The sequence below is a fragment of the Oncorhynchus tshawytscha genome, linkage group LG02, assembly GCF_018296145.1.
Source record: "Oncorhynchus tshawytscha isolate Ot180627B linkage group LG02, Otsh_v2.0, whole genome shotgun sequence".
NCBI lineage: Eukaryota > Metazoa > Chordata > Actinopteri > Salmoniformes > Salmonidae > Oncorhynchus > Oncorhynchus tshawytscha.
The window spans coordinates 58,674,367-58,695,618 of record NC_056430.1 but is presented as its reverse complement, the minus strand read 5'-3'; the positions used below and the strand labels follow the sequence as shown (position 1 = coordinate 58,695,618).

The window sequence follows — 21,252 nt, the reverse complement described above, 5'->3', positions numbered from 1 at the left end:
CCATAATCTAGCCCATCCTATTCACAACAATTAGGTGGTTGATAAGCTGAAGCTGGTTAGTTACAACTGCGGTTGGAGCGAAAACAAACACGCATGAGGGTAGCTCTCCAGGAACGGTTGGGCCGCCCTGCACGTGGACCAGACAGAATATGACCAGCATTATTTTGGTTACACGTTATAACTTTCATGATTAAGCCATTATAATCCTTTATAAATGCCTAATAATTAATGTAAATAGTCATATTAATAGTATGTAGACCCTTTAACTATTTATACATCTTTAGCTTATTCATGAAAGTCATTTAAAAGTGTAAACACATTTTATTAATGGAATTGAGTCATTTAAACCAGTGACATTTCAAAATGTTGCTTTTAGCTAAGCTGCAAAATGCACATTAAATGTGTTCTGTGAACAACCTGTGACCATCAAGCCAAATAAGTTCAGCTTTTAAAGTCAATAAAAATATGCAAAAATACTTGTCTTTTGATGTTTTTTTTATGGGGAAAGGTGTCACGATAAAACATGTTTTAATAGTATTTACACAACCTTGATGCAATGCATACACATACTGCAAACTTGCCACGTGTCTCAACCAAAGAAGCTAATAGCTGTAATATTATATTTATTATAATCTAAAAGAAAAGTGCTCTGCATGCTTTCTGTATATTTCTTATGACCGCAAACATGTAAAGATCAGCTGATACTTGAATAAGCAGCATATATCAGTGGTCACCGAGACCTCAATATGCATCAACACCATGACAAATTGAATCCCGTGTTTCACTACTGAGCACCTTACAGCTCTACGGGACGTAGTCCAGGAACCTCTGGCGGACTCAAACATGCAGAAGCTATTCCAAAAATACAAAGTGCAAAATCGACAACTCTCACAAAAATGTTTGTGCTTCAAAATGGTATTTAGAAGTGGATGTACATTACATTCAATGCTTTAGTTATAATTGCACACAACCTCGTAAAGGGTGAGGGATAAAGTCTAGAGTTCAATAAATATTTGTCATTTAGGAGTCCATTTAGTCTGATTTTTAGATTTTCACAAGTCCCTATTAAGCATGCAGACTCCACATGGGTATCTAGCTGCACAAAGCTGCCTTGTACACAGACAAGCCTGAAGCTATGACATAGACAGCATTGGGTTCAATGGGTTGACATAACAGGGTAACAAAAGCGGCGTCTCTACTATGGAAATCATCACTTGATACTTGCCCCTATATTTCTTTCAGAACGGGTTTGCAATGCAACATTCACTTGACTACGCCAAGCATCTCAACTCTGCTCATTCTCAACCCTCACACATTATTGCTGCCCTACACAGACTTAGTTGAATTTAACATTTAGAAAATTAGCATGGCAGCATTTACGGTCGCCACTTATTTGCGTCACCAAAATGGGCAGCACGTAGTCTACTTTTCCTTAATACTAATCAAGACGAATGAAGTGCAGAGAGTAAACCACAATATTTTAGAAAAAGTATGGAAGGAAACTTGCATTCAAAAGCATGGTAGAAGAGCTCTTCCTTTTGCAGACCGGATCACCACTGGTCGACTTCCCTGCTTTCCACATGCTTTTGAAAGCAATGCTAACTGATACAACCTATTTACACTAGCATCGCTACATGCTCCAAAAATGCTAGCCATTCTGCACATTGATAAATAACAAACTTAACGACAACACCTTAGGTCAGGGTTTCCCAAACTCCCCCCACGGGTGTACGCTTTGTTTTTTGCTCTAACACCACACAGCTGATTCAAATAACCAAAGCTTGATGATGAGTTGTTTAATTGAATCAGCTGTGTATTGCTAGGGCAAAAACCTTTGCGTGCACCGGGGGGGGGGGGGCAGGACCAAGTTTGGGAAAACCTGCCTTAGGTAAGTTGACAATGAGCTAAAACTTTTGAAAAGCCAACTATCCCTTTAAACCTCCAAAGGAGGGGTATGCTGAGTATGTTCCACATCGTCCAGGGGGGAGGGGGAGGGGGGCGCATGTTCAGGAGAGTTTATAATTTCCTCTCCTTTCTCCTCCTCCTCTATTTCTCTATCTGGTTCTGGTCGTGGATCTGGTTTTGGTCATGCGAGTCGGGCAGGAGGCTGGTGACGTGGCCGATGCCCTTGGTCACGCCCTCCCTGAAAAGCAGCTTGGCGCCCATGCGGAGGTACTCGGGGTGTTTGATGAAGCGGAAGCAGACCACGGCCCTCTCTCCTGTGCGCAGCTCCTCCTGGTGGTGAAAACAGGGAAGGGCACACCAAACGGTTTGTGTTGACTCATAAAGCAGCAGGGCCACAATCAGTAGGTAGACGTTGCTGATAGAGCTGACCTGATTCCTCTTCCTCTACATGGCAGAGTGGCATGTTTGTACTATGTAATAAAATCTCTATCTGAACATTGCACAAGGTTTCATTTCTGGTATAAAAAAATATTGACCTTGTACAAATGTCTAAATACTACAATGTATGAAGGATGCTGTATAAAAGAAAAAGGAGTGTATACTTAAGCAATAAGGCCCAGGGGGGTGTGGTATATGGCCAGTATATCACGGCTAAGGGCTGTTCTTATATCACGGCTAAGAGCTGTTCTTATGTACAACGCAAGGCAGAGTGCCTGGACATAGCCCTTAACTGTGGTATATTGGCCATATACCACAAACCCCTGAGGTGCCTTACTGTTATTATAAATAGGTTAATGAGGTAATTAGAACAGTAAACAAGTAGTTTTGCATCATACCAGTGGTACATTTAAACAATAAGGCCCGAGGGGGTGTGGTATAGTGCCAATATACCACGGCTAAGGGCAGTTCTTACGCATGACGCAATGCGTAGTGCCTGGATACAGGCCGTAGCCGTGGTATATTGGCCATATACCACAAACCCCTGAGGTGCCTTATTGCTATTATATATTGGTTACCAATGTAATTAGAGCAGTTTAAATAAATGTTTTGTCATACCCGTGGTATACAGTCTGATATACCATGGCTATCAGCCAATCAGTCAATCAGCATTCAGGACTCTAACTACCCAGTTTATAATTATTATTACAAAACTAACCTTTCCATGCAGGCACTCCACGGTGGCCGTCTGTCTTACGTTCCCCACGTGCACGGTCACTTGGAAGCCCCGACGGAATGTTTTGGCGTGGAAGAGAAGGACGATGGCCGCCTCAAACTGCCAGCAGATGGTGGGGTTCATCTTCGGGCTGACCATCACCATACCCTATTCAACACACACACACACTCACCAATAAGTACTTTGGGAAATGGGAAAGGAACAACCATTGTGGAAGTGATTTTAGAAAACAGTACACTGCATTTTGACTACATATGATTTGTGAGTTGTTTGTGAGTGTACGTGTGTATTATATTGTATTATGAGTGTGCATGGACATTGAGTCAGATTGTTTCAAGGACCAAAATGTGTTTTTCACTGACAGCTATCAATTTAAAATAATAACTTTATTTATAGAAGAGAGAGAGAACAAAGAGAGAACAAAAACATAGTAGGCTACACAGACCTCCTACCTATACTTGAGATTTCACATGTAACACACAAAACAGAGGACATATGACAGTATCATAACCATGAGCAGTTTGTGCAGTCGTCTTGTTTCCAAATGTGACCCTGCAATGTTCAGTCAGATTAAGGGATGAGATTGGCAGAAAATAGAAAATGGGAGGGGAAACTCTAGTATCTTATAGATAAAAGTCGTGAAAATTCACATCTGGGCACATATGGTGCGGGTGTGTTGTGGCTGAACCCTCTGACCTTACGGAGCAGCGAGCGGTCAAAGTTGCCGAGGGCCAGTGTGGCGGCTTGGCCGGCTCTCAGCACCCTGCAGGCCGAGCGGTTCCTATGGATGCTGCCCACCTTCAGCCTCAGGAAACGGCCCTCGTCCGTCGGGCCAACCACCAGCCTCTCCCCCTCACGACACACCCCACTGTCCGCGGGACAAGGGAGGAAAAACATATTATGATATGTCAAAGTGGAACTCTCCAGGGCAAATCATTTTTAGCAGCGCTTCAGGGATACACCGTTTGCAGTACATCGACTTCTATTGGTTTTTGATTAGCTAAAAGCTTAATTGAGCAAATCCTCTAAAAATATCTTTAAAAAAAGCCCAACAAAGTCACCTATAGATGTGAACATGATGCACGAAAAATGAATAATAATTGGTAACATGACATGAATGGGATTTGTGCTACAAATGCTAAAACGTTAACACTTGGAAACAGTGCCAGGGAAACTAACCCAAAGCAGGATTGCTGTCAGACCTTGTCCATAGACAGCTTACAGGGTAAGGAGACCAATATGTCATTTTGTAATTTGGGTGAACAATCCCTAGAACAGTGCTAAATCAATCCATTATCATTCATTCATGAGTTTCAATATGACTTATGGCCAACTGACCTGTAGAGAGTTCCTCCCACTACTGTCCCCACATCTGGCACGGTATATATCTCATCTACCTATATTCACAAGCAGAGGAATTAGGACGTCTATTTTGCAAGCGTTGATGCAGAATAAGGGTGTGAATCTGAATGTGTGAAAGTGCATGTTCACATCTCGTATGTATGCAATGTATGTGTGGGGGTATGTTCTGTTATGCGTGTGCATGAATGCATGTATGCGTTCGGATGGGTTTGTAAAGAGTGTGTGTATGTGGGTAATATATTAGTTGTTTGTGCACAAACGCGTGTGCATGTGTATTATTGTGTTAGTTGTGAGTGTGCGTGGACACACACAATGTCCATGCACACACATCATTCACACAATAATTGTATCCGTTAATGTGTCTGGGTGTAGTACCTGGAACTCAGTGAGTTGCTGCATGAGCTCCTCTTGCTCCTTGCTGTTGCTGAGAGGAGGCAGGATGTTGAAGAAAACCTTAAGCAGGTCCAGACTCTCTCCAGACACGCTGGACAGGGTGAAGATGGGTGTGATGCTACGGCATAAAGAGTGGACATGACTTTTACAACCAGTATATAACCTAAAAATAACGTCAGAAAAGGCGTCATAATGGTGTCATTCAGGGTAAAGAAATTGGCTTGGGTAATCGTAACGTCATTCTCTGGGTGTCAACTGGTTATCTGGTTGAGGAGACATCGGATAACCAGATTACAACCAGGTAAAGACATGTTTTTCATGGCTACATCAAGTCATAAAAATGTCATATTTTGGATGTTATCTGGTCAGATAACCAAATAACAACCAGATAGACATATGTTAATGGTTGCTCAAAAGATGTCTAAAAAACTTCTCACCTGGTTATCTGACTTCCATAAAATGTGTTTACACCTGGGAAAATTGCATCATTATGATGTCCCATGCCAAATTCTGCCCACTAAGATAGTTAGTCCCTTGATGCTTAAATGGGTGTATACACCCAACTAGGCCTGGGAATTGCCAGGGATCTCACAATATGATATTATCATGATACTTTGGTGCCGATACGATATGTATTGCGATTCTCACAATTCGATATGTATTGCGATGTGATGCAGCAATTTTATTGTGATTCTATGTTCCAAACTTATTTCTAACCATATGTCTCCTGCAGAGGGACAAGCGAGAGCCATGAGAAAACAAGTTTTGATCAATCATGGAAATAAAAGTGCTAAAACAAAATTGGCTCCCTATTTAAAAAGATGGAGAACAAAAAAGGAAAAATACTGGAGTTTTGGTGCAGCTATCGCAAACAATAATATTGAGATATTGTCAAAACAATATGATATATCGTCAAAAATAATATCCCAATATGTAACTGTATTGATTTCCCCCCCCACCAATACAAAAAACGTTGCCATACATGCTTGCTAAGTCAATTCCCTTCTAGTCACTCTGGACTAAGGCCTATGTGGTGTATATTGGGTTCTGAATCACAATTCTAGTTTCCTTATAGGTCTTTTCTCCTTTTCAGCAGCTACCTGGAGGATTGAGCGAACTGCTGGGCGGCTGTGACGGCGTCATCCGGGCTGGCCACCACCATCGGCACTTTGTTACAGCCAGGCAGCTTGAGGACATGCTCCAGCTGGCGTACTGTGCGCTCCACCGTGCCCTTGGCGCACAGGTCCACCTTGCTGACCACGATAAAGATGGGTACCTTTAGTGCCATGGCCAGGCCCAGGTGCTCCCGGGTGGTGCCAGCTAAGGGGGAGAAAATCATATCTGGTTGGGTCAGTGGTAGGGTCGCAAAACTCCCAGTAATTTCTCAAAGTTACCAGACTTCAGAAATGTTGGTAACTTTGGTAATTTATACTTGAGTAGAAAAAAATGGTGTCAATGTTGTCCATGAGTTTCTAGTAAATAGACCATATGGTTCAGGAGAAGATTTATGGAAAAACATCTAATCAACAAGGACCTCATTTGCAATTAACGCCCTCTTTGTAACACTAGTCAGTGGTCACATACTGTAAGTAGTCAAACGCACATCACTTTTCATAGCTTTCTGGGCCAAACAAATCCTGTAGAAGTTAAAAAGGCCGGCACAATCTACACTGTTATTATAGCTATGTGATCAAGCTTACCTATGCCTGTGTTGGCGCTGACCACCAGCATGGCGAAGTCTGGGCAGTAGCTGGTGAGGCCAAAGATGGTGGTTTTCAGGTACTTGTGGTGGCCGGCCAGGTCAATGAAGGTGATCATCTTAGAAGAGCTCTCACAAATCTCCTCGGCTGTACGGGAGTCACTGTAGTTCACCACCTTCAAAAGCCACATGAGAGGAAGTTCAATTAACTTGTGTGTTGTTACACTGTTTTTATGGCTTAGTAACAAATGGAAGGTGTTCAAAACATGTGTGTGCTGTTACATAGTTTTTTGTGTTATTACACTTTTTTGTTATATCAGTGTAGTTTTTGAGGAATAAGTTTTTTTTATTTTTTATAGTCTTTGCTCAAAGGAAGGGAAAACTCGTGTGTGTTTATCCTTCCTTCTTTATCTTGTTACCTATAAGACGCTGTTACCCACCTCCCCTTTGCTATTGAAGCCCAAAATCTCAAAGCTGATGCTTGATGTCCTGCCCGTTTGGATCTCATGAAGGTGCCTGAAGAGGTTGAGGCGTGCCCGGCCTCGCCCGTTGTCCAGCTCGCCTTGCGTCAGCACGCCCAACAGTGTGGACTTCCCTGAGTCCACGTTTCCCAGTACCGCCACACGCAGGTCCAAGAACTGCTCTCATACACACACAAGAGACACTGCAGTGAAATTACAGCAGATTGACGTGGCAGAAATCCTTCATTATATGTACAGCTTACCATTGACCATTGATTGAGTGCAAAACAAGAGAGTCACTCTCCTTTTGCATTTTAATGCTTAATTGACTGACAGAAAATAAACAATGGGAGATAGGTGAGGAGGAGGCAGTGAGAAGTGAATTGAACCACAGACTCCAGTGGGGAGTTGCATATGTGCAAGGAGCCAGGAGTGTTACAACTGGATCACGTCTCAGCACACAGTCAGCCCTTCTACTCTATTCACTCTGTAGTCCATAGGCTAGCCTTACTTTTGAGATTTGTAATTTGGGTGAATTGTCTCTTAAATAAGACAAGGTGCTATTTAATCTCACCTGTTGGTCGTCTGGAACTTTTCGGACAAGAACCTCTGCGATTTTCCGGCAGTTTCTGTCCAAGTCGTAATCCACCTCTCTTTCTCGTAGAAGTGTGATGTCAGCACCAACCCTGGTGAGGCAGAGATAGCACATTTCTAACCAACACCCACCAAACTGAGGGGCAACTGTTAAATACAGTAACAATGGAAAACTGTCAAATTAGACATTTATAAACTAGTTTCTTCAAGATTCAATGGGTATAATTGAAATGACCATGGAGCTGAAGAAAGTATCCCAGATTGTGCCTTTGGTGATGTTTGCAAAAAAGGTAGTGACATACTTCTCTGCCATCCTCCGTAGGGTCTTCAGCGAGGCTCTCATGTCTCCCTCTGACAGTCCGACAAGCAGGCCATTGTCTTCCACCCCAATCTGATACACCGCCTCGCCCCGTCCCTCTTGAAGACGCCATTTTAACTGGGTGGCCAGGTGCTCAAAGCGGTATTGTGTGGGGTTCACCAGCTTCAGCTGCAGTGAAGGTAGAGCACGGGACAGCACTTCACCACCAACAAGTGTCCAACAAGTTAACCTCGTGTTTGAGAGCATATACATGGATGTGTTTTGACTTTTGATTACTAGCTACAGGTGAAAGGGAAGATGACATACAAAAATAAAGAAATGTATACTAGTACCTTATATTCAATGTTTCCCTCTTCAGCCTGAGAGAAACAGAGGGATGGACATGTTTTGAAAATGTGTGCCTGTACTGTATTTTGACAGACAAGCACACACCCCTGACTAATGTACTTCTACCACAGCAAGCTATCACTACAGTATTTTACATCTATGCACCACCAGGGGAACAATGTATCTTGCAACATCATGGAGCTGCCAAGCTGCTCTCTTGCAGCTAGTCACAACATTGTTATGTGCGAACGCCAGCTGTTGATGTCAACAAACAAACAAATGTCCATTCCCTGCTTATAACAACGTTACATATGGCCAAAAAGTGTCTTACCATGGAAAAGCTCAGGCGACACCATCTGCCAGATGCTAGCTAAAATAATGTCCGAATTTGGAAATAGCTAGGCTCTGGCTAGTCTAGCATTGGATAACATCGCTAGCTAGCTAACTAACATGAACTTGATAGCAAGCTCCAGCTAGCAGTAGCTGTACATCTGCTACAGTAGTAGCTAGCCAACTTACCTCCGGTGGTAAATACGGTGGGGTTTTGTTGGTCTTTGTCTTTTTATTCCTCCGTCTCTTTCTTCTCTTCCCTTTTTTTGAACGCGTTTTTTTGGACGTCATCCTTCTCCCATTACCTGAACTGGGTCCTTGCAAATTAGATCTAACATTAGGCAAATTTGATCTAACGTTAGCGACTGTACCAACGCCAGTCCCGCCTGATATTCGCGCATCCATCACGAGAATGAATTAGCTAACGCGAACCCACACTGTTTCTGTCAGTAAGAATATAACGGACTTAAAGTTTTACGTCTGCAAATGAATCAATACACATACATATGGGCTCAGAGTGGGTAGCTAACGCAATCGGTCCAACTGAGGCTGGCCTTCTCTCCATCACTTGCCTTCTACTAGTCCAGGTTCCCCAAATAGCGGCCCGCGGCCCGATTTATATTATATTATTTCTGCTACAAATGTTATACTATTATTATTTGTTCTAATTGTTGGACATACAATGTTATAAACACCAGGAAATCAGCTTCAAGTTATTTTAATTTTGGAATTCTGTTCCCAAATTATCACACATAATAAAGAGAGATTTGATCTCAAATAAATGTAAGCAAGGTTTGGAATGATTCCATTTTTTTGTTGTCAAATATGATATCTGCTTGGGCTTCTTGCAGTCAATTTGCAGTCTAAAAATTATGTTCTGGTCACCAACCATCAACAAAAAAATCGTCCCGCTGCTAAATCTTGCAGATGATCCCTGCGGACTGTAAAAATAGGTTGACGCTCCTGCCTCAAACGAGCCTCCACCACTAGTATCCGTGTGATCTGGGGTTTTCCTTCAGGGTTTGCAAAAGTTACCAGAATCACAATGTTCAAATTGGCTATATGGTAAAAAAAATATTACATTTTTTACTGTGGTTTTCGGTCTTAATTTAAGATTAGGCACAAGGTTAGCAGTGTCGTTAAGGTTAGGTTTAAAATGTAATTTTAAGAGAAAAATTGTAGAAATAGGCGGGGGACTTTGTGGCTGTGGTAACTAGTGACGACTGGAAGGAAGGACCTCCCGGATCGCTTCCTGACCAACGGGTCAGGTCAGAGATACCTTTGAGGAGATGCGAAACTCAATTGAAATCGAATTAATCCCCATTGAGTACGTTTCCCATGTTAAATCAATGGGTCAATGGGTCGCAAGGTGCATTCTGGGCGATTCAAGGGGTAAGAAAAGCTCTCCCTCAAGGAGTGAATGGGAGCTCAAAACCCCAACATTAGCATGAATTTCGTCAACAAGAAGTACAACATTGGAAATATTTTCCAAGATATAGGATAATTAACTTACTATCTGTAATATTCTATAGCTTTGGAATCGTGACATTAGGTACTTTCGAGGAAAATAGGCACGTTTCTCGACTCCTATTTATTTTAATTTTATTTTTTTAAACAACATTTATGTTTATTAACAACAAATCAATACATAAAGCACATGAGGGAACACAAGCATACATAGGTTACAAACAATGGACAATCGATCTAGTGGGTACAATATCACATTACAATTACACAAGGACCTTAAGGGACATACATATACTTACAATTCGAACAGCTTTTTTGTTAGTAGAGCATTTAACCGTCTTAATTTCTTTTTGTAGGGTAAGAAAATGTGGTTTTCTGTTTGTAAATGTACATTTGTGTATATGAAATTTGGCCAAAAGAATAATGAAATTAATTACATAAAAATGTTTCAGCTTATTTCTATCTTATGTTAAGAATCCAAACAGTACATCTCTCCACAATAGTGTAAAATCTTCATAAATGTGTTCAATTATAAACCTACTGATGTCTTGCCACAGTTTTCTTACATGCATACAATGCCAAAAAAGATGCAAAACTGTTTCTGGGTGGGCATTACAAAAGGAGCAATTTGAGTTGATGTTTTCCTTAAACTTCTTCATATAGTGGTTGGCAGAATACTATTTATGAATCATTTTAAAGGAAACTTCCTTAATTTTGTTAACAAGTAGGTATGTGTGTGGCAACATCCAAACTTTTTTCCAACAGATATTATCAATAAATCCATGCCAATAAGGCATGACATAAGGTATAGATACAAACCTTGTTTCAGCAGGATGTTGTATCTCTCTGTTGTTGAATGGACCAAAAGAGAAACAAATCTTTCCTACTGATGAGTCAACAGGGTCAATAGAAGGTAGGCTCTGAGGGTCAGGTCTTGACACGTTCCTGAATAACATAGCAACACTTGAGGGAATGGCATCTAAAACAATTGCAAAATCTTCAGGTGTTACAGGGACCTTGTAAAGCGATAAGAATTCCTTATAACTGAGTAAAAGACCCTCTGCATTTACCAGTTGGCTCACCAATAAGATATTATTTCAGAACCAATATTCTAAAAACAAATAACTATTTTTATACAATATATCCCGATTATTCCATATATAATATCTGTGTGGAGAAAAATTGTGTTGATAAATTAAGGACCATGATAAGAAAACCTGCCGATGAAAAGCAGAACGTTTCACTGAAACTTTGTCAATATTATAATTGCAAAACAACATGAAGTTAAGGCCACCAAAAGTAGAGAAGACATTATGAGGAATACAATTCCAGATAGAAGTGGGTCTTCTTGGGAATTGTTTTATCCAATTGATCTTAAAATTATTATTTAAAGTAGTAAAAGTCCATAAAATGCAGTCCACCATTCTCATAAGTGTTCATTACAACATTTTTCCTAATGTAATTGGGTACGGTTTCTCCAAAGAAAGTTGAAAAGCATCTGGTCTATCTCTGCTTATTTTACTGTCAAGATAGGCACGTTTCTCGACTCATACCCTGGAGAAGGGATTGCATGACGATTAGTTTAGCAACCGCGTGACGCAACATGATAACGTGAACGCGATTGGTCGACAGTCTGTTGGGTGGGGTGTTTGCACCTACAGTTTTGCTTCTGTACTGCAGTTTGACTGACGTCCGGTCCAGAAAGACAATTTCTTTTGACTGCCAGAGTCCGATTTGAAATTTCCTTATAAGACATTTCAGTCACCGCCTTTGTGGACAAAACATCAATTGAATTATTCAAAATATTTGTCGCTGAGGCAAAATCTTTTTCCATCACTCACTGCCGAAGATATGAACATTTTATTTTCATCCAATGCCTGCCATGTTGCATTGCTCCCTGTGCGCACTGGGTGCTAGTGCGCATGTATGTGATGTTTGCACTCCCGGCCCGCTCGTTAGGCAGCCGCCATAGAGCAGATTGACGAGGGCGCCATTTTCTGAGCTAAACTGACCAAGACGCTCCTGACGCCGCCCTTTGATAAACAGTGCCCACTTTGTCAAAGGCAAGGGACAAAATATTTTGCTTGTCCATTCCCAGCGCGCCTCTCCAGGGTGGTGTTGAAGAAACGCATCTCTGCAGCGCTACACCAACGTTCCGTCAATTTTTTTTTTATCTGACTTAAATCATGTAGCACATATAGGATATGGTAGAGAGAGTATGTGGCCTTTTCTGTAGCCTACAGGCTGGAAATTAAATGTATGACAATGTAATGAGAGGGACAATATTAACAAACAACATATCCTAAAGACAGGACAGGTCAAAGTAAAATGGACAATATTGAATGGACGATCACAACTGTTGTGCAGGACTTTCACCACATTGTCATGATCAGAGGGTTCAAATTTGTATCCATACATTTTTCACAAACTGATCATAGCAAAAAAGAAAATACTTCTGCATTTCCTGCTGAGTAAATAGGCTGACGATAACTTCTGATAAAGTTGGGTAGCTGATATTCAGAGCTTAAATAGCCAAATTGATTAGTCACAGGAATCAGGACTAATAAATTCAATGCAATGGCCTGTTTTTACAAAGGGTGGGCTGTAGTAGGCTTACACCCCAGTAAGCATGAGCTGACTTCTGTCTTGTTTTGGTGTTTTACAAATGGTAGGTTTTCCACATTGATGGACATTCATAAAATAACATTTCAGACAACACTGTAGGCTACACCTCAGTATGGACTGACCGACGCTGACGCCTTTTGGACGTCTTTTTTAAGTGCAGTTCAGGACTGGCCTTGATTTCCACATTCACAGACATTGGTTTTTGGTTTGGTCTAGACCAAATCTGAACCAATCATAGACGACTATGATTGGTTCAGATTTGGTGCGGGTCCAGACTGGCTTTGATTTGGGCCAAGGATTAAATGACTTATTTTCAACTTTCATTCAGAACCAAAATTGAGCCTGATTTCAACATCCGGGGATCTCGCCAATGGTGGCAGAATGGCAAGGATCGGCCGTGGATGTTTGTCTGTGTCAACTGAATGTTACATGAATCTATGAATCTGCTTATACTAACGTGAGTAGATCACCAACAACTGTCAGGCATCTTGGATGCAGTCTCCAGTTCTTTATACCTCAGTGTGTGGGAAGAGCCTCCAACTAATTGAACTGAATCATGTGCATGATGGCACACAACGGAAAACATTTATAGAAATTTGCAACGGAAAATGAATATAAGTGTTTCTTATTGGACAAGTCCAGGTAGTTCCCCTCCCTGTGTCAGTCAGTCCCTTTTCTTCTATTTGGTGCTAAATTACCACAACCTTCCTTGATAACAATGGCCACATGAGCCAGGCACTGCACAAATTCATTCATTCATTTGTCCTAATAAACCAAGAGTTAATGCCCAGCTGTTAGATAGTTGAGATTATTTATAGATTACAGTTAAATCAATGGTGTAAGATTTTTTATCATGAAATGGAAATAGTTGGTTGTGTGCAAGTTATAAATACAAAATCTTTGTCCGCAGGCACCATGGTCATGATATATTGGAAAGCCTGGCACCCCACGGCGAATTCGCTGAAATGTGGGATAAATTCGCTCCGAAGAAAGAGCGAGAATCCCTGAGGGAGGTCATCAGCAAACTCAAAGCTATGGCTGACCAGTGACACGAGCCTACCAGACGAGCTAAATGCCTTTTATGCTCGCTTCGAGGCAAGCAACACTGAAGCATGCACGAGATCACCAGCTGTTCTGGATGACTGTGTAATAACTGTAGTTTAACTGTAGCTTAACTGTGTGATTACTGTAGCTCTCTGTAGTTTATGTGAGCAAGACCTTTAAAAAGATCAACATTTACAAAGCCGCGGGCCAGATGGATTACCAGGACGTGTACTCAAAGCATGCATGGACAAACTGGCAAGTGTCTTCACTGACATTTTCAACCTCTCCCTGAGTCTGAGTCTGTAATACCTACATCCCTCAAGCAGGCCCCCATTGTCCCTGTGCCCAACAAAGTGAAGGAAACCTGCCTAAATGATTACCACCCAGTAGCACTCACGTTGGTAGCTATGAAGTGCTTTGAAAGGCTGGTCATGGCTCACATCAACAGCCTCCTCCCAGATAACCTTGGCCCACTCCAATTTACCACCCCAAAAGATCCACAGATGACACACTGCCATTTCCCACCTGGGCAAAAGGAGCACCTATGTGAGAATGCTATTCATGGACTAAAGCTCATTGTTCAACACCATAGTGCCCACAAAGCTCAGCAATAAGCTAAGGACACTGGGACTAAACACCTCCCTCTGCAACTGGATCCTGGACTTTCTGACGGGCCGCCCCCAGGTGGTAAGGGTAGAAAACAACACATCTGCCAGGCTGATCCTTAACACTGTGGCCCCTCAGGGTTGTGTACTTAGTCCCCTCCTGTACTCCCTGTTCACCCACGACTGCGTGGCCAAACACGACTCCAACACCATCATTAAGTTTGCTGACGACACAACAGTGGTAGGCCTGATCACCGACAACGATGAGACAGCCTATATCGAAGTCAGAGAACTGGCAGTGTGGTGCCAGGACAACAACCTCTCCCTCAATGTGAGCAAGACAAAGGAGTTGATCGTGGAATACAGGAAAAGGCGGGCCGAACAGGCCCCCATTAACATCAATGATGGGGCTGTAGTGGAGCGGGTCAAGAGTTTCAAGTTCCTTGGTGTCCACATCACCAATGATCTATCATGATCCAAACACACCAAGACAGTCATGAAGAGGGCACGACAAAACCTTTTCCCCCTTAGGAGACTGAAAAGATTTGGCATGGGTGCCCAGACCCTAATTTCTTTTTACAGCTGCACCATCGAGAGCATCCTGACCGGTTGCACCACCGCCTGCTATGGCAACTGCTCGGCATCTGACCATAAGGCGCTACAGTACGGCCCAGTACATCATTGGGGCCAAGCTTCCTGCAATCCAGGATCTATATAATAGGCGGTGTCAGAGGAAAGTCCATAAAATGTTCAGACTCCAGTCACCCAAGTCATAGACTGTTTTCTATGCTACCGCACAACAAGCGGTACCGGAGCGCCAAGTCTAGGACCAAAAGGCTCATTAACAGCTTCTACCCCAAGCCATAAGACTGCTGAACAATCAAATGGCCACCGGACTATTACATTGACCCACCCATTTGTTTTGTACACTGCTGCTACTCGCTGTTATTGTGTTACTTTTTATTATTTTTTACTTTAGTTTATTTGGTAAATATTTTCTTAACGCTTCTTGAACTGCACTGTTGGTTAAGGTCTACACTTGGTGTATTCAACACGTGACAAAGTTTGATTCAATTTTTTTATTTGACCCCTTAACCTATCCAGTGGTGTGAAATACTTAAATAAAAATACTTCAAAGTACTACATAAGTAGTTTTGGTGGGTATCTGTACTTTACTATTAATATGTTTGACAACTTTTAATTTTATTTCACTACATTCCTAATGAAAATAATGTACTTTTTACTCCATACTTTTTCCCTGACACCCACAAGTACTTGTTACATTTTGAATGCTTAGCAGGACAGGAAAATGGTCCAATTCACACACTTTTCAAGGGAATATTCCTGGTCATCTCTACTGCTTCTGATCTGGCGGACTCACTAAACACAAATGCTTCATTTGTCATTTATGTCCGAGTGTCTCCCTGAGCCCATGTCCCAGACAGACAGAACAGCAACACCAGCAGAGCTACAGCACCCCTCATTCTAAAAGAACACCTCTACTGAAATGATGTAGTCTAGGGCTCAGTGCCCTTTCTTATACAAACACAGCTTGGGTATCGACTGCATGAGAATTTAACACATCTTTGACAGAAAGAACACTCTGAGAGAACATTGCCGAAGATGACCTCATGTCTCTTATATCTGATGTTCCTTACAGCGGTGGAAGAAATGGACCTGTGTTTGGTCTCTCCCCTTCCTGTTCTGACCTGTGTGGCAGGCTGGCAGCCTTTATGGCTTAGTCATCCAAAGTAAACAAAGGGAAGCAAGACAACTTTCAAACACATTGACAAGTGTTGCTTCCAGTGCTCATAAAGGTAGACTTACATAGTAATGAAGAATGGCTTTTCTGTATATAGGGCATTCAAGCTATGTGTATTGTGTAATCGTGTAGGATGTGTAATAGTTTGTCTGCCATTCTAAATGTAAACACTTATAGGCCTACATCAAAGGCACTTTTAAAACCATGGGGAAATAAAGTATACCAATGTGTTCCTACTACTAAGAAATATGACAAATTAAAAGTAAATTAAATCAAGTAAAAAACAACACCAAAACTCCCTTTTCAACATCATTTATTAACCTCTTAATTAATCAGTAGATCTTGACTGTGGTGGCCAAAGGATTATTGAAGATGTATAACATGTAAAACATACTAAAGGAGTTCAAAGACTGTGAATCAAAGTTTAAATGTCAAGCTTCAAATATTGTGTTTGTGTTGACAATACGATGCTTTTAAAGAATTGTAGATGTATGGTGGTGATGCAGCAGCACGGTTAGTTCATTCCAGAATGCTTTGACAAACTTAAATTCCAAGTCCATGTCAATTACACTGGTCCATCAGAAGGTAGCTTGGAGTCGGAAAGGCAGAATGTGGGACATCAAGCACAACAAAATGGCAGATCATAGTCTGAAAAGAGAGAGACAGACATCATCAGATACTTGAATATTTTAGGGCCAGTTTCCTTGGCCCTGATGAGCTTATTCCTTGACCAAAAAGTAGAATCTGCACTGAAGGTGCTTTTTAGTTCAGGACTAGGTTTAATCTTGGTCTGGGAAACTGGCGAATACTGTGTATATCGTAAAAGCTCAGGTAATCGTATTAATATATACTGTAGGCTAACTATTTACTTCAAGGTGAATGGTGATTTAGCAGGTAAAGTATACATTACCTTGAGATTCGGAGAGTTCTGCAGTCTGCAATCAGCCAAGTTTACATTGGCTTCGTTCTTACACACAGTCTCTCCCACTTTGACAGTCATATTGTGCTTCACCCGAGCAGGAGGGTAAATCTAAAAGTCAACAGAAATATTTACATAAGGTGAATACTTTAATCTACATTTGTACTTTAAATATTCTCATTCAAGTCTAGTGCCAAATCCGAGGACTTAATTACAATTTTAGTTCAATTAGTGATTTAGTATTTTTTCAGTTCAGTTAGTTCTGAAGAATTTAAAACTATTATAAAACAAATAAAATTTTATTGCAAGTGGTGTGCAAGTGTGCAGTCTACAGACCTGTGGTGTGGCAGATAGAATGTCGACGACCTTGTACGCAAAAGCATATTTGTTCATGCGATTATGAAAGTCAATGGCAAAGTTGGCTGCCTCTGTGACACCAGAGCCGTAGGCGTACTGTCCGGACTTGTCCCCCAACACACAAGAGATCACTGTGAGTGCCACAAGAATTGTGCACAAAGCAGTCATCTCTGTACCATTCAAGTCTGTGTAAGAGAGAGAGCATATCTTTGACACACTTTGCCTTTAGAGATTTGTTCTATTTTTCATTCTTTAAGACAGGCCAAGTAAGTGTATATGAGGCATCAGGACTAGCTACCTTTTCAGGTTTTGAAACAGCACGTATTGAACAATGGAGCAGGTTGAGAACAGGTTTATCTTCAATATAGGAATATCGTCTGAGAGAGAGTTCAGCATATTTTCTGATAAAATGACATTGTAAAAATGTGCGCAGTATGTTGAGCACTTAGAAATCAACAAAATACTCAGCCCGGATAAGACATCCCTGAATTATGAGACACATGATTGCAGGTGGTTAGGTTGTTGGATATAATGCCAGTCAAAAGCAGACCTAGGCATTATACAAACAAGCTGGCATTTAGAAACTGGCATGAAATATTCAATATTTGCTCTGTAAAATATGTTCTGTGTCAAATAATAACATTGTTTAAAATGTCTTAACAGAAACCATATGCTACTGTACATCTAAACAGGAAAAACATGCTCACCTGCAAGCTGCCTGAATGCTGAGTCATCTTCTAGCAGCTATTCTACTTTACCCTGGTGAGAATATGCCGTCCCCCTCTTTGCTCAAGCGAATTATAGCATCAGTGACTCTCTTCCACTTTCACATCTATTGTGTTCAGCTGGCCCTGAATTCCAATGATTAATCATTTCCACAGAGGTGATTCACCACTACTGCTGCAGCAGACTGCAACTTGTTTCTGTCTGCTTCCCTTGACCAGTTGGCATCGAGAGAGAAAGCAGAACAACACATTTCTTGCTGGATGATGCCTCAGGAGTCCTTTATTTACTGTATAACCCAACGCAATTACTTTCTGTCCTCAGGGTTAGGTTTCACAAAACCAGGAAGTGACCTTTGACAGTATACAGCTGAGCTCAGTGGAAGCCACTCCTACTCCTCAGAACAAACAGTTGTAACTTATACTGACACTCCGCTGCTCAGACTGTTAGTTTGTGTATCAACATGGCAGAGGCCATAGACTTGATCCGTTTTTCAATCTGGATCTACCGGGGTGGCAGGTTAGAGCTCAAGAGCGTTGGGCCAGTAACCAAAAGGTTGCTGGATCGAATCCCGAGCTGACAAGGTAAAAATCTGTCGTTCTGCCCCTGAACAAGGCAGTTAACCCACTGGTCCCCAGTAGGTTGTCATTGTAAATAAGAATTTGTTCTTAACTGACTTGCCTAGCTAAATAAAGGTTAAATTAAACAATAAAAAAATACTGAAGGATCCAGTGACCATTCCCTGTGGATACAGCTTACTTGAAGGGTCGGTCCACTTAGATAATTGAAGTAGAAATTTTGCACCAATATGTAACTTTTAAAAGCCCACATGGAAAACTCAGAAAATCTGCATTTTGACATGTCCCTCCTCATGTTTTTCCAACTTATAGTAAGATTTTAATCCACTTAAACTAAAAATGTTGGCAATTTCTTTTCACCATCATTGTAAAGCCCTAGTTCCTTTGCTTTTACAAAGTTTTCTGAAGATTTGATGGTTGAGTAAGCTTGGGAGGAGGTCCTGAGTGAGTGTGTGCATGTGTGTTTGTGTGAGAGAGTGAGTGTGTGGGTGTAGATAAGAAGATAACTAGAATATTACAAGATGTTTGTGAACAAAAGTCTCAGTGATGTTATGTCACTAAGAATAAGTTTCACTGATTCTTCATCTCCACTAGGACCGCCTTTATGGGATGGCAAAGTTGGGAATGGACCCCCCACATAGAATTAGTCAAGTTATTATTATTTTCTTCTCACAGACAGCTACAGCTAGCTTCATTGAGCTTGAGTTTATTTTATTTTTACAGGGACAGTGCACAGTAATCAACATTTCAGTAAAAGTGCCGGTTTTAGCCAGCCGGCTAATTTTTCAACCACAGTCCCTGGGCAGGTTATTAAAAACAATTACACGTTTTGGTAGTGGCGCAATTGTTATGCTCGTTGATGGAATGAGTGGACCAAGGTGCAGCGTGGTAGGCATACATCTTAATTTATTAAATGAACACCGAAAAACCAACAGATACAAATGAAACATAAAGTTCTGGGCTGCTCACAGGCAGCTACACAAAAACAAGATCCCACAAACTAAGGTGGGAAAAAGGCTGCCTAAGTATTATCCCCAATCAGAGACAACGATAGACAGCTGCCTCTGATTGGGAACCATACCAGGCCAAACAAAGAAGTAGGAAAACTAGATTACCCACCTTAGTCACACCCTGACCTAACCAACATAGAGAATTAACAGGATCTCTTAGGTCAGGGCATGACAGCAATGATTAATTATAGCTAGTTGGCTAAGCTTTGATCAGCATGGGTATCCGAAAATAGCTGGGCACTGCCAAGAGCAAAAAAAAACTGGAGGACCACCATGTCGAGACTGATGCTGAGCTCACCTAGCAGCTTGCTAGCCTGACCACAGAGGACGAGGAGCCTAGCAGCCAATGCAATACCCACCCTTCCCCCCGTGCTGCCTGCTGACCAACAAGATCAAGAAGAGCCATGGCCTAGCACCAGCAGCACGAGAGTATGATCACAAGCACCTGCACCTCTGTTACCCCAGCCACTAGCACCTCACTACCTTGGTGATGAGGAGCCAGTACAGGTTTGTCTTGACACTTACTCAATACTTTTTCAATGTGTGTAGCTCCCAGTACAATTTCTTTAGGAAACCCACGATGGCTGCAGAGTACACTGGGAAAAATTTGAAATGACTTCTTGATCAGAGATAGACTGGCCACTTGGCCACGGTGTCAGTCATTTTGAAATCAAGTGACAATATCACAGAGATGCTGGGTGAAATCAAATCTACTTGTGCATATGGCACAGATGTGAGACTTGAGGCCACAGGCTTATTGAAAGCAGTGACAGAGACACGTTTTTTAAAAGTTGACTCACAAAATCCTGGGGCTCCTCGACCTTCCTAACAAGTTACTGCAGTATGAAGCTATTGATCTGCACACTGGTGTCAAACTTATACGTACTGCGGACGAGTGCGCTGAAAAATCCTTGGGAGGCACGCCAGGAGGCACAAGCACACCAGCTCCAAGCAAACGACAGAGCCTCACGAGTAAAACTCTGCAAGAGTATGTAGTTGAAAGAACACTGGGTCAGCCTGTTGATAGAGAAGAGAGGGAGTGTAAATGACTGTTCTTGAGCACTTTAGATGCCGTGCTGGGGGAAAGGGCATCACGATATAGTGAAGGAAATAGTCAACTGGTGGGAAGCTCTTATGTGCCATGGATCCTGAGAGCCCAAACTGTTTGGATGTGAACATGGTCAAGCCATTGTTGGATCTAACCAAAACTGAACCAGTGGAAGAGGAGTTTATTGTGGCTTGCACATTCTTGTAAAGTGAAATTGCAACCACAGCCAGCAACAAAACAAATGTACCACGCTCAGTGTTCTTCAGAGATATTGCGGGCCTTTGTCAGTAATGCAGACTGCGCTATTGGTACTGCAACATGGATTAACATTTGGGGGCATTTACAGCAATGTGTAAAAATTCCTTCATCGTTAAGAACGTATTCAGTGAACAGACACAGCTTGTTCAGCTGGCATTCGAGAGGGAACTGACAACAAAATTTTGTCAGGAAGGAGAATGTAATCAGAAACTTCTCATGATGTTCAGCACTTCATCAAGGAGGCTGCAGCTCTTCTAAATGGTACGTTACAACCTTTATGGCCCTGGCCGCC

General features: G+C 41.8%; 2 protein-coding genes across 2 annotated transcripts; both read right to left on the bottom strand.

The window, feature by feature from the left end:
* Window positions 1–301: 301 nt before the first annotated feature.
* Window positions 302–9,607, bottom strand: gtpbp2b (GTP binding protein 2b). Its single transcript, XM_024443662.2, has 12 exons — window positions 8,754–9,607; window positions 8,240–8,266; window positions 7,891–8,075; window positions 7,569–7,680; window positions 6,974–7,171; window positions 6,535–6,709; window positions 5,935–6,154; window positions 4,817–4,952; window positions 4,418–4,476; window positions 3,776–3,947; window positions 3,062–3,226; window positions 302–2,235 (listed from the first exon to the last, which is right to left on the bottom strand). Exons 1-12 carry the CDS (start codon window positions 8,967–8,969, stop codon window positions 2,047–2,049), a joined length of 1,854 nt encoding a protein of 617 aa, XP_024299430.1. The 5' UTR covers window positions 8,970–9,607; the 3' UTR covers window positions 302–2,046.
* Window positions 9,608–16,363: 6,756 nt separating this feature from the next.
* Window positions 16,364–18,575, bottom strand: zgc:194981 (uncharacterized protein LOC561073 homolog). The gene is made up of 4 exons (XM_042301582.1): window positions 18,051–18,575; window positions 17,323–17,528; window positions 16,978–17,097; window positions 16,364–16,715 (listed from the first exon to the last, which is right to left on the bottom strand). Exons 2-4 carry the CDS (start codon window positions 17,509–17,511, stop codon window positions 16,629–16,631), a joined length of 396 nt encoding a protein of 131 aa, XP_042157516.1. The 5' UTR covers window positions 17,512–17,528; window positions 18,051–18,575; the 3' UTR covers window positions 16,364–16,628.
* Between the last annotated feature and the right edge of the window lie 2,677 nt (window positions 18,576–21,252).

What these genes read in the sequence shown, in the direction of transcription:
- gtpbp2b (XM_024443662.2), bottom strand. Translation starts at nt 8,969, where the DNA reads ATGGATGCGCGAATATCAGGCGGGACTGGCGTTGGTACAGTCGCTAAC. An exon ending in AGGGAAACATTGAATATAAG is followed by an intron (nt 8,076 to 8,239) that starts GTACTAGTATAC and finishes CCTTCACTGCAG; the next exon opens with CTGAAGCTGGTGAACCCCAC. An exon ending in CTACGGAGGATGGCAGAGAA is followed by an intron (nt 7,681 to 7,890) that starts GTATGTCACTAC and finishes CTGCCTCACCAG; the next exon opens with GGTTGGTGCTGACATCACAC.
- zgc:194981 (XM_042301582.1), bottom strand. Translation starts at nt 17,511, where the DNA reads ATGACTGCTTTGTGCACAATTCTTGTGGCACTCACAGTGATCTCTTGT. An exon ending in TTCTATCTGCCACACCACAG is followed by an intron (nt 17,098 to 17,322) that starts GTCTGTAGACTG and finishes GTTGACTTTTAG; the next exon opens with ATTTACCCTCCTGCTCGGGT. An exon ending in AGAACTCTCCGAATCTCAAG is followed by an intron (nt 16,716 to 16,977) that starts GTAATGTATACT and finishes CTCTCTTTTCAG; the next exon opens with ACTATGATCTGCCATTTTGT.